The sequence below is a fragment of the Mauremys mutica genome, chromosome 1, assembly GCF_020497125.1.
Source record: "Mauremys mutica isolate MM-2020 ecotype Southern chromosome 1, ASM2049712v1, whole genome shotgun sequence".
NCBI lineage: Eukaryota > Metazoa > Chordata > Testudines > Geoemydidae > Mauremys > Mauremys mutica.
Window position 1 is genome coordinate 22,108,877 of NC_059072.1, and position 14,703 is coordinate 22,123,579.

Consider the following 14,703-nt stretch of genomic DNA (forward strand, 5'->3'; position numbering starts at 1 on the left):
TTCCCCCATTTACACCCTGGTAATCCCATTGACTCGAACGAGTGTTGCGCTGGTATCACTGAGAGCAGAATTTGGCTCTGTGGGTTCATTGCGAATTATCTCTATACTCTTCTATGTCTCTTCTATACTCATTTCTTTACTGTGAAATTCTCCAAGGAAGGAACAAATGTTAGTGTTGACTGCTCTTTTCCTACCTTAGTATTGTTGTGAGGAGTAGGATCGAGAAGATCATCCTCAGTTTGCCATGCAAAGCTCCAGATTGTACGCTTGTCCTTCCTCCCAAAATTTTATATGGGTTTTGTTTTTTTTCTGCACAAGGGCTTCCTTTAATAAGTAGTTCATTTAAAGATATCAAAACAGAGACAATTTTATGAAAAATTGGTACTTTTGCATTTTTGAAACTTTTCGTGTTTGGCATGTGATGGTGAAAGTGTAGAGGCGTAGAAGGGATGTGGGAGAATCTGTCACAGCTTTTTGCATTAGTCAGTGATAAAATTAATGGGGTTCCTTTTGGTCCTCAAATTGTAAGAAAGAGTTTAATTTAAGTTCCAAAAAATGACAAATAAATGACAAAATTATTTCTGCTAACAATTACAAAACTTCATAGGACAGAGTTAATATATAACACATAGCACTTTTTAAAAAAATGTAAAAACATAACACAGAATCATACTCCCTTTGAAGTCAGTTCTACCTTTTTACTAATTAAGGCCCTGATCCTGCCAAACACTTAAGCATGTGTAACTTTAAGCACATGATTGTTCTTATGGAACTCAATGAGACTAGTCATGTGATTAAATTTAAATGTGCATAAATGGTTTGCTGGATCAGGGACTAAGACCTCATCCTGAAAAGCAATCCATGCAGGACTTTTTGCAGGACTGGGACCTGATAGAATTGGGTGGATGGGATAGTGTAAAAAAAGAAATAATCATTTAGATTTTTTTTTGCCATATTCATATGCCTTTTGTATTTTGCCTTTTACAAATGTTCATGGAAAATGCATTTTAAAGTTGCATCCTTGAGAATTTCCAGAAGCCAAATTTTAAATTTGGAGGCTTACGTATTGGTACCAGAAGTGCCTTCTCATCCAATCAGGGAACAGAATAATACTTTGTGACTTACTTGACTAATTGGAACTAAAGGACACAGCTCAGTTTATGGATATCAAGTTCCAAATACACTCAGCTCAGTTTATGATCAATACACAGAATAAATGTTGAGGAATAATATAATTAAATTAGTTCAAAGAATGAAAAAGTCCGAGGAAACTGCAATCTATTTGCAATTATTCTAAAGAAGGGACGAAAGGATAAATTCAGTGGATAAATTGTTCATTGTGAATAATTCACTCAGCTCTGCTAATTAATTGTCACAACAGCCCTGTCATGTGATATTATTATACAACATTGTAAAGGGTGGAACCAAGATGCAGAGAGGTTAAGTGACTTATGAGTGGCAGAGATGGGGTTATTAGACCGGCAGCTTCTGGTTCTATAACTCGCCTCAGTGGGTCACAACAGTCCTCAGTCTAGCCCCTTCCGCCAAGGGCAAATGGCAGTCTGGCTTAGCCACTCATTCCTGGTAACTGGGGGGGAAAGGGGTGGCCCAGCCACTTACTGCCCTCCTCCAACTCTCCTCCACTGCCTACTTCCCTGGGCCCCTTCCCCATAGCCCCAGCACCTTCTCTGCCCCTTTGTGTCAAGGCCCCAGTCTGGCAATCGCCAGCCTAGGCTCTCCCAGACTCTGCTAACCCTGCCCAGCACTTGTCCGTCTTAGGTGCTTCTCCAAGAGCCAGTTCTTCTCCCTTACTTTATTTATAAAATCAGTAAAAATAGTTTTGACGATTGAAAACTAAAGAACAGCTACTCTCTTTAGTGAATCCACCCCAGAGGATGCATTTACCATCTTGCAGAAACCTAGGAATGCAAGGGACATCACTATGGCCTTTTGGCTTTGGAATGAGCGTGGAAATCATAACTTCAGTGCAGAGGGGCAACTTGTGCAGATGGACTGCGTTGGGAAGGGGAGACAGGCAATTAATCTGACTATGAAGCAGAGATAAAAGCATCTAACAGATGAATAAAAGAGAAATGTAGAGTTCTAGCATAGACATATATATATATATATATATATATAGTACCTGTCATAAACAGATAGTTAAGGGTTAAGGTCTCTTTTACCTGTAAAGGGTTAACATGCAGTACCTGGTGACCACCTGACCAGAGGACCAATCAGAGACGAGATAATTTCAAAACTCTGTGGAGGGAAGCCTTTGTCTGTGTTCTTTGTTAGAGAGCTCTCTTTGGATCTAAGAGAGGTCAGTCATGTCTCCAAGTTCTCCTGGAGTAGTTTCTACTATTTAATAGTGAGTATTAATTAGAAAGGCGAATTAGTCTTATAATTTGATTTCTACATTTGCAATTGTGTGCTTGCTAAAGGAAATTTTTTATTCCTGTTTGCTGTTACTTTGCTTTCACTGAGAAAGAAAGGGGGAGGGGGATTCTCTCCAGAGATTGATAAGTTTAGACCCTGTGTATTGTTCCAGCTTGGTATCACAGAGACAATTACTTTCTTTTTTATTCTTTAATAAATTCTTTTCTTTTCTATTAAGGACTTGGTTGGTCTTTCCTTGGGTGGATTCTCAGGGAAAGAGGAGGGGGAGGTATCCCTCTGTAGTTAGATCCCGGTATCTCTCCTAGGAAAAGGGAGCGGGGAGGAAGCAGGGGGAATGGTTTATTTCTCCTGGGTGTAAGAACTCCATGGATTTGGGGCTCTTGGAATCCCCTAGGATTTTGGGGAAGGACTGTGTCTCAATCCACATATCTGATTGAGTGGTGGCAGCTTTTACTAGATCTAAACTAGGATTTTAGTTTAGAGGAAAACCAGCGCAGGTCTCCACATTGGAACCCAACAGCTCCAAGTGGGGGTGAGACCTATGACAGTACCACTGTGCATCTTGATGTTATTGACTGACGTTAATAGGATCTTTAAAATGAGGGATTTGAAAATAAGTCATACAGAAACCCTATGTTATAACATTTCATTTTCCTGAGATCCATTCACTTTGCAAATTAGTGGAGCTGGCTGGAATTACTGATTCACTAAGAATGAATGACATTATCAATAGAACACATCTATATTATTCTAATTGCTGGAACATAGAATAAAATAATTTAGAGACTGTTTATTAACATATTTACAGTCAGAGGCAGCTCCAGGCACCAGCACGCGTGCTTGGGGTGGCAAGCCACTGGGGGCGCTCTGCCGGTGGCCCTTAGGGCGGCAGGCAGGCTGCCTTTGGCGGCGTGCCTGCGGAGGGTCCGCTGGTCCCGCGGCTTCGGCGGACCTCCCGCAGGCCTGCCGCCGAAGGTAGCCTGCCTGCCGTGCTTGGGGCGGCAAAATGCCTAGAGCTGCCCCTGTTTACAGTTGAAAACTGTAGCTGGTAAATTAACTTGTAAAATTACTCACCAGATTATGAACAAATACCAATTAGCAACAGTTACAAAATGACTCTTGAATAATTATTTAAAGGTGAGTTTGGGGGGCATTTGGAAGACACTGACATCACCGTAGTATGTTTAGTTTTGCATTACTTAATAAATTTTGTGCTACATCTTTCCCATCAACTTTTCAATTACAGGAAATAAAAAGAGGCTTTCAAGTGTTTGAAATGACTCATTTGTGAAGCCACTGTTTGTCTGAATTTAGTTCAAAACAGCCCAGACTAGGATTAATGCAGATCATATTGACATCTGTGAAAGATCTTGAGTCTGATGCATTTGTTAGTCTTGAAAATATTTATCTCTCTCTAGAGAATTCTGATCTCAGGTTTCCAGAAATTAGGGCACTTCTTTTTCTTAACTTTATGAAGCATAAAAATGAGTAGCTTAAAGGAGCATTAGGACATTAGCTAATGATAAGATGTATTGCTTTTTAAGTACGTACTGCTCACTAATCCATCACTGATATTTTGGGTGCGTTGGGAAAAAACAACAACTACATTAGGGTCTGAATCCTGCAAACATTTATGCATATGCTTCACTTTAACGTGTGGGATGTCTCATTGGGGCTACTCAGTTGCATGAAATTAAGAATGCATGTAAATACTTTCACGATTGGGATTATAATAACTAAGGCCTGGTCTACACTAAGGGTGGGGGTCGAACTAAGGTACGCAAGTTCAGCTACGCGAATAGCGTAGCTGAACTCGAAGTACCCTAGTTCGAACTACTCACCCGTCCAGACGCCGCAGGATCGAAGTCCGCGGCTCCAAGGTTGACTCCGCCACCGCCGTTCGCGGTGGTGGAGTTCCGGAGTTGACCGGAGCGCGTGGGGAGTTCGAACTATCGCTTCTTGATTAGACGCGATAGTTCGAACTCTGAGAAGTCGAACTCTCCGCGTCGACCCGCGTGGTAAGTATAGACCTACCCTAAGAATATCACTCTGACACTGACTGCAGTAGAAACAACCTAGTATCTCTCTATGCAGCAAGATTTACGTAGGAACCCTTATATATTTCAGACATTTTATGCCCTAATCCTGAAAGCAAATGTGCTAATATGAGTTTCTGCAGCCGCAGAGAATCTCATTGGTCTTGTAAAAGTTGAAAGAAGCAATTAATTGTTTGAGTTGCCAGACTTGACCATCACTGACAGTGTCATCAGAGGCTCTGAATTTGACTAGCTATAGAGGCTGAACTGCAGTACACTCACACCAGACTCACTCTTAGGAAAAGAAAACAGCTCTTTTTCTCTCCATTTACAGCTCAGACCATTGTGAACATCACTGATGCTGCCGTAGAAACGACAGAGTGCATCAAGGGGCAAGGTGAGGGCTACCGAGGTACCGTGAACACCATATGGAGTGGAGTCCAGTGTCAGCGCTGGGACTCCCAGTTTCCTCACCAGCACAACATCACTCCTGAAAACTTCAAGTGCAAGTGAGTAGTGCGTGCAGGTGTCACAGATTACAGGGCAGAGATCAGTTCCTGCAATTTAGACATTTGTCTCACCAAAGGGTATTCAAAGAAAGGTTGTTACTTTTTTAATATCGTCGTCATCATCATCATTACTCTGCATGCTGACATGTTCATTGTTGCCTCTGACATTGGAAACTATGTGAATATTGCAAGAGTGTGCTATAAATAATTCTTACTCTTTGAAACAAAAATTATGGGTTATTATGGGTCACAGATGAATTGGTTCAATGCTGTCTTTGTTTTTACACACTGAAGACCCTTATCCTAAAAACACCCATGAGCTTAATTTTGACCACATGACTAGACTGATTTGACTTCAGAGTTAGGTACACGTGTGTTTACAATACTGTGGCCTAAATCCCATTAATACACTATCACTGTTTCTTGGAAGGAGACAATTGTTTATCTGTAGTTTTGATATGCAGACGTAACTTAGTCTTAGTGTTTTTTTCCTGCCTTTTTAGCTAAACAATCTCACTGTGGATACTTGACATTTATAATATTTTATGGAGCTTTTTTATTTTGTCCTCTTGTCAGTTCTGTTTCCCTCTCATTAATGATTACATTTCTAGCATGTATTTTCATCACCTTGTCTAGATTTAATTACACTGATCCCCTGGCCTGACCACAAGACTTGAGTGGAAGAGATTCCAGCCCGAGTTCTAACCTTGGCTCTCAGAAGCACTTGCTCTGTGGTTTTGGGCAAGACACTTATGTTTGCCACGTTGGTCCCTTCATTGACCTGGAGCATTGTCAGGGTTCTTTAATGTGTGTTATATCCTTTAGAGAGTTATCAGTAAAAATGAACAACAGTTGGAGTCACTTGGATATAGGTGCAAAGCTAAAAGCATTTTCTCCTTGGGCAAGAATTGGGTTAAAATCACTCATATGTTAACCTTTTGCATTCCTGTTGACCTCAGTGGGGGAACAGAATTGCTATTGCTCCTGAATCTCCTGTATAAATCTCATAGCTGTTTAAGCAGGACCTTCCTGAGCCCACCTAAAAGACAATCTGTGAGGCTGTTCCTGCAGTGTTTTCTCAGCCAAAATACAATTGAGTCTTTGGCATTTTGCCTGAGTCACTACTATTCTAAGATTAGGCTCAATGTACAGTTCTCACAATCTCCTGTAAAAAAGTAGCCCTGTAACAGTTCACCCTGAAAACAATATTGCGCTGATATGCAGGCCTTACTCATATGAGTAGTTATTAATCATGCTAGTAGCCCTCATGAAGTCAATGGAACTGCTTGTGTGACTGAGGAAAACCCATGTGAATAAGGGTTACAGGATCAGGCCTATTTATTATACCATAAGTTATCAATGACTGTTACAGATGGGAAAATACTGTGGAATGTGAAATTGCAAAGAACGTGAGAACAGCTTTCAAGAGACTAGAGAATAAAACTTACATTTGTGAAGTTTGACTATTTAATTCAAGCTGTGAGAGATTTTTAAAGAGAGACTCCCTTGTGATTAGATTCCTGTTCAAAAGGTAACACCTGTATAAGATTTCAACACAATTTTTTCATGTACTAAGATTCAGTTTCCTAATTAAATCAATGAAAAACTACAGGACACCATTACATTCTACAGAGCCATTCAAAGTACTGAGAATTTTAATGCTATGGTATGGTTTGTATTTTTTTAAATACTTTTAATAGGTTTCAGGTGCATCTGATGCCATGAAAGAATTTTGTAATCAGAGAAAGCTTTGAAAAAAATGATGGAAGTTCCCATATGGAAATATACTATATTTAAAATATTATTGTACTTAAAGTGAAATCCTATAGCTAGTCAAAACATAGATCTACTGGAGATGATTCCCCTATAACCATACTCCAGTTACAATTGCCTTACTTTATTAGTCCCTGCTTTCTTATTGTCTCACCTAAATCTCTCTGCACTAAATACTGATCAATAACATACAGACCTCAAGGAGCCTCTATTATTGTTAACTTGTAATAGAAAAGCAATTAGAACACAGCAGTTTTAGGTTATGCCTAATATAAAATAGCATATTTATTTTTATAGGGATTTAAGAGAGAACTACTGCCGAAATCCAGATGGATCGGAGTCACCTTGGTGTTTTACTACTGACCCAAACATTCGGATCGGTTATTGCTCCCAAATACCTAAGTGTGAGGTGTCAAGTGAACAAGGTAACTGATACAAAGGAGATAAAATATTTTAAGTTCAAGGTGCCAGATTGACTTCCTTGGAGACTGGAATACCAAATTCTGATCTCAGTTACACCTGTGCAATCCAGAGCAACTTCACTGGCTTCATTTGAATTTCACTGGATTTATAGTGGTGTAAATGAGATCTGAATCTGGTCTAGTCCCTCTAGTCAGGCAAAGGAAGCAACAGTGAAAGTGTCCCCCCACCTGGTGCCCTATTGCATCAGATCCTCTGCTGATATAAATCAATACAGCTCCATTGAAAGCAAGGAACTGTTCCATTTTACACCAACTAAGATCTGGACCATTGTGTTTTCTCCTTGAGATGGAGGGACCATCTCTAGATCATTGTCCAAGCCTAGCTATGTCTTGATCTCTCTGCTGAAATTGCCAACAAGGCTACCAGACATGATGTATGGTTAGTTGGTTGTTTTAATGTGGATTCCTGACTACCGGGAAATGAACTTAGACAATAACACGCAACCTACCCCAAATAGCTGTGAATTTTAAACAAAATCAGAAAGCATTCTAATCTGAACCTTTAATATTACCTACATTTTCTATAGATATTTTCCTATTAGATCGCTTCTATATGTGAATTTGATCCTGGAAGATGCATTGTTATCAATGGGAGTTGACTGCATTCAGCATCTTGTAGAGCATGCTCAGGCTTTGACCCTCTTTTAGTATAATTCATAAGTAAAGATTTCAGCTGTATTCCATTTATCTTAGCATCCCATTAAGATTTTTGTTGGGATAAGCAGTTTGGCATTTTTTTTGTATTAACAAGGATTAAATTTTGCCTCCTTTTTTTGTTTGTTAAAAAAAAAGTGTTTTGGAGACTCTGTTTGGAATTAAAATATTTACCATTTAAATCAATCATTTTATACATGAAGTCTTGTGCTATTAACCATTTCAAATTATTTTACACATAAATGTTTGGTGACAGCACATCATGAAATAAACATAATTTATGCTTCATTATCAAGGCATGTTTTTAAACTGTATTTAAGTTGAAGGTGTGCTACTCCTTGGCCATGCCAGAGAACAGAAAAACTCCAGTGTTATCTATTGCTGCCAAAATCCAGAACCTCTCCTTAATGAGTTTAGAAGTTTTGCTCTCAATTCTGTTGAGGACATCTGGACTTTTTAAAAAGAGCACATTATATCCTGGCAGCTTTTAGAAGTAGAATAATTTGCAGTGACCCTGTTAAGTTAACTGTAAGCAAATTATATTTAAACTGAAAAGCTTCCAGTTTATCAAAGAAAGACACAGTAAAAGTAAGTTATTGCGTACTATAGTTAAGACCTTAGGCCTCAAGGAGGGGATATATCATCTAATTTCAGAAAGGTTCACTTTCTCTCATTAATTTGTTTTCTGGTTTTGGTTATGTTTGCTTTATCTTGTATAGTGTCTGCTAAATATAGAACTTGATTATCTTTAATTATTTGGATGCTTGCTGTAAAAGAACAACTTTCCTTTCATTATTGCACAAGTTCCTTCAACATTTCTTTTTCTCAATATTCTTTTTCCAGATTGCTATCGTGGGAATGGCAAGAATTACATGGGGAATTTGTCTAAGACAAGATCTGGGCTAACTTGCTCCATGTGGGACAAGAATATTGATGACTTAAGGAGGTGTGTAGCTACAAGACATAAAGAGAATGCGCAATGAGTCCTGCACAAACACCACCTCCAATTGGCACCTCATTGTCTTATGCAAACACTTCAAAATATCCCCTGGAGTTCCCAGCATAATTTCCTTCAACATTTAAGTATGTTGTAGAATGTGTCTTTGTTCAGGCTTGCCAGTAATTAGACTTTGGGATCTCATAGCCAGTACACTCAATTCTAGGGATTTTCCCATCTCTACCCTTTAAAGTTGTGGGAGAGGAGGGTAGGGAATGTAGCCCCTACGAATGATATACTGTGAGTTGCTGAGTGCTCCCTGCTGAGCATCCTCAAATCCCATTTACTTCAATGGGAAGCCAAGATGATTGATGGTGGAAAAGGCAACTCAGTTTAATAGACATAGTTTCAATTTGGTTTTAAGATGAAAATGGATAAACAACCCAAGAAAGGTTCTAAGCAAGAATAAGCTCTCTGGGCTGTCCATAACTCAACTGTATTCTGAGCACCAATTCAGTTCCCTAAGAAAGGGGCTCTAAATAACTCCCACAGCAGAAAGTGCAGATGCCTTAAAGGTACCACACCCTCCTCACAAGATTAATCACAAATGGAACTGTTTCAGCCATTCAGTGCAGGGATGCCACGCAACTACAGGCCCCTAATGAAACTGTTCTACCTCAGTAATGCAATTCGGTGCTCTCTGATTTGTGCTGTGTGTTTGGTTTGTGTAGTCACTGTCTGGTTATTTCTCACTGTACAATAAGTGAATTGCTATACATTTGTGTTGCCTGCTATTATTAACCAATTATATTGAAGGGATTTGTCATGATCTGAATGTACAAACGTGTCTATTCTAATTGGGACCTATAAGCTGTCTGCTTTGATTGTCTCATCCCACTCTCATCAGCATATGTAGAAAATCTCTACAGTTTAGATGGAACAGAAGTCCTGTTGTTATGCACTTGTATGCGTGTGTTCATGCATAGTCTGAAAACACTACAAGCTGAGTCTTTAAGGCATGTGGGTGGATTCTTAGGCCACTCTCTGATCTCTGGTGTGGAACATGGAATCCTGATTCACCAGCCACTCCCACCTAATTGAAAGGAACTAGGATTTGCTCTTTAATATGGCCCAAAGGTCCCCATTGAGCACACAGCCTGAATACGGAGCTTTGTGCTTGGTTTCTTCAGATCAAGCTGAGGAAATTAATTTTCCTGCCATGCCTTGAAGCAACCACAAAGCAACTCTTCAGCCCTCCCTGCAGTCCTTATGCTTGAATATAGTCAATGTGAATTCATTTAAAATTAGGAATGAACGTTCATAATAACATACTTATTGGTAGCGTGTTTTCTTCTGTAGGCACATACCAGTATTCAGGGAACCAGATATTAGCAAACTGAAGAAAAACTACTGCCGCAATCCAGATGATGATGCTCATGGTCCCTGGTGCTACACAAGCAATCCTCTCATTCCCTGGGACTACTGCCCAGTTTCTCGATGTAAGCACTGAAGATTCCTTGCAACCTGGGAATTACTGTCAGCTATATAAAGTTGGCTATCTTGTTTTCATGTACATTTGTCTATGTTCTGGCTGTTACATGTGGCACTACAAAACTTAAACTCTTATCATGAATAATTTGTGCATTACTTGGGGGCAATAGGGAGGAAATTCCTTCTGCAAAGCCTATGCCAGGGAGATTCTCCTGTGACTGGCTCTGAGGCTCATTTATGCTGCCACAGCAGGACAAAAGGGTTGTAGCAGATGAAGGAATCCTGCCCACTACAGGATTACCGGTGATAGTAAAGCAAGGAGAGGAGGAATGATGATTCAGGGGCTAGGGTATTACCCTGAAACTCATGAGATCCAGGTTCAATTCCCTTTTCTGTCTGCCACAGACTTCCCATGTGATCTTGGACAAATCACTTGGGGGAGGGGGGGAAGCTCATGATGAGAAATATGGAATTCACATTTAAGTTTGAAAGATGTTTATCTTCAGTTTGTATCTTAAAACTGGAAATGCTTCATAACCTGGGAGAACATTTAAATAGTAAAATAGGCTCTTGGGTTAAGGCAGAAATGTGTTCCTATGCTCTCTAGGATTTAGGAATAAAATCACACTAATTCATAAGAGCAATTGGCAGCATTTTTTGTGACCCTAACACTACAAACATGCTCAGGCTATGTCTACAATACAAGTGCTACAGCAGTATAGCTGCATCGCTGCAGCCACACAGCTGTAGTGTAGATACTTGCTACAGCAAAGGAAGGGGTTTCTCCGTTGCTGTAGTAGAATCATAGAATATCAGGGTTGGAAGGGACCTCAGGAGGTCATCTAGTCCAACCCCCTGCTCAAAGCAGGACCAATTCCCAATTAAATCATCCCAGCCAGGGCTTTGTGTAGGTCCATCCCCTTGAGAGGCAGTAGGTAGGTTGATGGAAGAATTCTTCCATTGAGCTAGTGGTGTCTACTGGGGCTTAGGTTGACTCAACTATGTCTCTCAAGGGTGTGAATTTTTTACACCTCACGTGATACAGTTTGATCAACCTAAGTTTTAGGTGTAGATCAGCCCTTAGAAGGAGATCCTCTGATTCAGGTGCTGTTATATCTGTTGAAAGTAAAGAAACCGTGTAAAAAGTGTTTTGTTTTGTCAGTGTAGAGGAAAAGAAATAATTGAACAAATGTCAAACCTATTCAGCTTTAAATTTTATTACCTGTACTCTTGGATTATTTACAGCAAGCACTGGTGGGCTATGTGGCAATGGTAATTATTTTTGGTCACCACTGGCAGTGCGATTTCTGGATTCAAACCCAGAGTTCTCCTAATTTGAGCAAAACTTAAGCAGTTTAAAAAATAACTGGAATATAGAGTTAATATTCGGATAACAAATTTGGCTTCAGATAAATTTTCCCTAATATCAATATATAAATAAGATTTATATTTTCCAAAGGGTTAGAGATAGGAACCCAACTTCCTTGGACAGTCAGTTGGATTTGGACAAGTAACTCCTTTTCGTAACACCAGCCTTATTTATTAGTATTGGCCGATACTTATGTGAAACCAGATGCATGCATTGGTAAATGTCCGTGTAGTTCAGATGTATCCAAAATTCAGCCAAGAGGAAAAATGTGAAATAAACATTTTTAAATGTTGCTAAAAAAAATTCTGAAATGAAATTCAACCCCCTTCCTCGCCTCTATGCCTTTGTGGCCTTTTCCAAAGCTCATTTAAGCCTTAATCTTTGTGAGTTATTAAAATCAGCAACATAGCATTTATTTTTCTGTTATGACTCCTCTTAATTTTAGACTTTATTTTATTTTTCACTGTTATGGACGTCTTGTGTGTCTGCTAGGTGAAGGTGATACAACTCCTACCACAACCAATTTAGACCGTAAGTAATTTTACTTATATTTACTGTATGTCCCATTATGATATTTCCACTTTATTTTGAGTGCTTCTGTGTATATGTATGAGGTAAAGGAATAAGTTCCTTACAACTAGCCAATCCTTTCTAACTGGCATGCCAAAACTTCAGCTAAAGAAAGCAAATTACTTCTAGGCTTAAGAAAATGAGATTTACAAAAGAAAAACTTAAAATTCCTTGGCGAGCTGATAACTTTATTGTGTTCTGGGATATAAATTTTTAAACTCACCCTTCCAGATGGTGAGGTATGGTGCTAGTTTTCAGTATTAACTATATAATTACATGAATCTCAGCAATAAAACTATTTAAATGTTTTTATGCCAACAGCCTGTTTAAAGATTTGATGGCCTAGTGCCATTCCAATGGATGTAATTTTGAATGCTTTTAGTAGCTCTGAGAAAAAAAAATGTTTGTTAAAAATTGACCTTTCTGTGGTCCTTATGTGCAATTGTACAGGTTTCCTACCACTGTTTTTAGTAAAATGTGATCTCTGGACCTGCTTTCAGATACTGTCATTTCTTGTGCCTCAACCAAACATTTGAGAGTTGTAAATGGAATCCCAACACAAACTAACGAAGGATGGATGGTTAGTTTGGCCTACAGGTAACTATCATTTTGCATAGAAAGATGACCCTACTTTAAAAAATATAGGTTTGAGGTTACACTAAAATAAAGACCTCAGTAAAGACACATGTAGATTGTGGTTAAACACTGAATAAGCAAAGTAGAAATATGCTGGAACAACTGTTGAATCCAAGTCTGTATCCTTCGTGTCAATGAACTGGTTATAAGTTCATTATTTCTGTCCTGTGTATAAGAACTGCTCTTTATAAAACATGCATAACCTTCTGCTTTCCAGATTAGCTACTGTAGCTCCATTTATATCATTGGCATCACATCCAGCATTAAAATGTTTGTTTCAGTGACTCTTGTAAGAAAATTGAATTGCATGTTGCCTTCTGCAATTTAACAGCAGTACATTAAGATTTAAGCTGACATGCAGGATCTACACCAGTGTCAAATTTTAAAGTTATCTGTTCATGTCATTACATGCAATTGAAATGCAATATGTATGAGAAATAACTATGGGCAATAAGGGAATCCCTTTTCTCCCTGTAAAACAAGATCCTAATATCCACAGCTGGAAATGTAGATTACATTATGCAAGATCTTATTTGATACAGTTACTGTAATATCTTATCTCATATTCTCCGTTTGGTACCATATGAAGAACTACCAACATACAAAAATGAATGTTCCTTAAACTCATTATTCTGCTCCTCCACAAATGCAGTTCCTAACCCATTTGTTTGCCTTTTCCAATTGATGTATATTTCTGTACTATTTTGATAGCTGTATTGGCCTTTCTTTAAAGAGCTGTGGAATATTTGGGCCCTTTGTACTCCCTCCCATCCCCCATCCATCTCCAACTCACTTTCTATTAGAAAAGCTAATTTTGGATGATCGAACTGTTCTATGGTAACCATGTTCCCTCAGTAACAGGAATGTTGCATCACCTTTTTGTTCTGCATTTGTACAGCACTTAGCACAGTAAGGTCCTGGTTCATGACGGGGTTCCTCGGCACAGCCAAAACACAAATAATTCTCATTTATAATATTTTCAGGGTCTGTCTCAAGGTCCCGGTTGGTTTAACAAAAAAAACAATGTTTTTGTCCTCTTGAATAAGCTGCTGACCAGCTGGCTGAGGGATTGATCCTGCAAGGCTGGTGTGATCCAGCAAAACACTTAAGTGCATGCTTAACATGTGAAGCATTGACTTCAGCTGGACGACTGACAAAGCAGGGCAGGTGCATATGTGCTATGTTGAACCAGACAAGTGTGTTCAGCACATGAAAGCAAAGAAGGAAAAGGAGGTTTATTATATGACTTGAGGAAAGGAAAGGAAGGAGTGGGCATAGCTTTTCTCTTACACCACAGCTGCCCAAACCCTATCATATATGCACATTTCTGACCCTTTCCAAAGCTATCTTCTACCTGCCTACTGTAGCAGGTGTCTTGATTCTCCCCTTTAATATTTGGTCACCAAAAGCAACTCCCAGTTTAGCTTTTACTCTGGCAAGTGGATTAAATGTAGCTTGCAGGCCACAATCTGCTGCAGAAAAGGCATTTTGCCCTCAGTGCTTCCCTCTGTCCATCTGCCACTGCTACCTCTCTTGCAGCCCTAACTGTCTTTGTTCCCCTTCCCCTGTTAACTTTTCTCTATCCCATACCCAGAATGGACATAGCAGCTTTGTTTTGTGAGGTTTTTCATGATGAGGCTTCATCTGTGCATTGTCAGGGGTCGCTGCACAGGTGACATAATTGAAAAAGCCCAGCCACTGTCCAATTGGAATGTGTCTTTGGACACTGTGTCCCAGGCCATACCACAATATATCCTCAAGAGAGACAGAATGACTAGTGGCTGGGGGAATGACCAGAGACATTTAAAATATTATGGGGTCTTTTACTGAAAGGTGAATTCCGAAAAGC

The 14,703-nt window shown here is 39.4% G+C and overlaps 1 protein-coding gene across 1 annotated transcript in view; it reads left to right on the forward strand.

Moving 5' to 3' along the window:
* HGF (hepatocyte growth factor) overlaps positions 1 to 14,703 on the forward strand; it is a 68,241-nt gene that overhangs the window by 40,740 nt on the left and 12,798 nt on the right. Inside the window, exons 8-13 of the mRNA XM_044999117.1 lie at positions 4,768 to 4,942; positions 7,013 to 7,140; positions 8,695 to 8,797; positions 10,148 to 10,287; positions 12,141 to 12,179; positions 12,719 to 12,815. Coding sequence (XP_044855052.1) covers positions 4,768 to 4,942; positions 7,013 to 7,140; positions 8,695 to 8,797; positions 10,148 to 10,287; positions 12,141 to 12,179; positions 12,719 to 12,815 — 682 coding nt within the window. The remainder of the gene's footprint in view (positions 1 to 4,767; positions 4,943 to 7,012; positions 7,141 to 8,694; positions 8,798 to 10,147; positions 10,288 to 12,140; positions 12,180 to 12,718; positions 12,816 to 14,703) is intronic.